General features: G+C 67.1%; 1 protein-coding gene across 1 annotated transcript in view; it reads left to right on the top strand.

Annotated features, from left to right (window-relative positions):
- MNEG_16306 (putative Cell division protease ftsH, chloroplastic) overlaps nucleotides 1-852 on the top strand; it is a gene marked incomplete at both ends in the record, with an annotated part of 2,142 nt that extends 1,290 nt beyond the window's left edge. Inside the window, 3 exons of the mRNA XM_014035224.1 lie at nucleotides 30-99; nucleotides 444-511; nucleotides 665-852. Coding sequence (XP_013890678.1) covers nucleotides 30-99; nucleotides 444-511; nucleotides 665-852 — 326 coding nt within the window. The remainder of the gene's footprint in view (nucleotides 1-29; nucleotides 100-443; nucleotides 512-664) is intronic.
- Between the last annotated feature and the right edge of the window lie 466 nt (nucleotides 853-1,318).

Raw genomic sequence — 1,318 nt, 5'->3', positions numbered from 1 at the left:
AGCTCGCCCCTGACGTGGACCTGCTGCAGCTGGCGCGCGACCTGCCTGGGCTGGTGGGCGCTGACCTGGCCAACATCGTCAACGAGGCCCAGCTCAGCGGTGAGAGAGAGAGTGTGTGTGTGTCAGAAAGTGTATGTGTGCGTGCGTGTGTGTGTGTGTGTTTGCGTGTGTGTGTGTGTGTGTGTGTGTGTGTGTGTTTGATTGCGCCCAGCTCAGCGGTGAGGCGCCGGGCAAGAGTACACTCTGCTCATGCCAGGCCCCGCCTGTCTCTGCTTGCTCCCCCCTCCATTCCACCTTTGTCCACCTGTGCCCCAGCCTGCACCTGCACGCGCGCACTCACACGCATCAACACACACACACACACACATACTTTTCTTCTCACACTCTCACGACCTCACAAACACGCACACACTCTCTTGCCCCCTCGCCCGTGTGCGCCGCAGCCGTGCGCGCGGGCCGCACCGAGCTGACGCGGCGCGACGTCTACGCCGGGGTCGACCGCTTCACACAGGTCAGCCCTTCACCTCCTTCCCCTCAAAACAGGCAAACAAACCGCGCTGCCGCCCCCTCTGCATATGCGCCCGGGCCGCCTGCACCCAGCCTGCCCCGCCCCGCCCCCACGCGCCCGCACGCCCGCGGCTTTTTGCCAAAAAAACTTCCACAGGGCGAGCTGCGGCCGTCGCTGCCGACGAGCAACCGGCTGCCCGTGCTGGCGTTTGCGGCAAAGGAGGCCGGGATCGCGCTCGTCGCGTCGCTGCTGCGCGCGCGCCACGGGCGCATAGAGCCGGTCGAGCGCGTCTCGATCCAGCCCAAAGGCCGCAGCCTCTCGCGCACGCTGTTCGCGCGCGGCACGTGAGCTTTGCGGGCGATTGGCGCATCGGGGCGCATGGGCGGCGCGGGCACGGCCGGCGGGGAGGGTGCCGTCGGCGGGGTGCGGGTTTGCCTCGCCTGCAGGGGCCGCGGGTGGCCCTCACGTGCCTCCTGATTCCCCCTGCCGCCCTGCCACGCCGTCGGTTCGACCCCCTTAATCCCCTCTGTGCCACTCCCTCCCCCCACCCCCTACCCCAAACCCCCTCAAACATGAAACCAGTGACGAGGATTACGCAATGATAACCCGCGGCCGCCTGACGGACCGCATCCGCGTCGCGCTGGCGGGGTCGATCGCGGTGGAGGCTGTTCTGGGGGAGGCCACAAACTTCGCTATTGCAGACATCAGGCGGGCGCGCAGGCTGGCGGAAAAGATGGTGTTTTACTACGGTGGGTGGGGGTTTGGGTGTGCAGGAGTGGGTGAGTGGGGCGTGTGTGTGGGGTGTGGGGG

Source organism: Monoraphidium neglectum, assembly GCF_000611645.1.
Source record: "Monoraphidium neglectum strain SAG 48.87 unplaced genomic scaffold scaffold06228, whole genome shotgun sequence".
NCBI lineage: Eukaryota > Viridiplantae > Chlorophyta > Chlorophyceae > Sphaeropleales > Selenastraceae > Monoraphidium > Monoraphidium neglectum.
The sequence above is the reverse complement of the archived record's forward strand: the minus strand, read 5'-3'. Positions and strand labels throughout refer to the sequence as shown.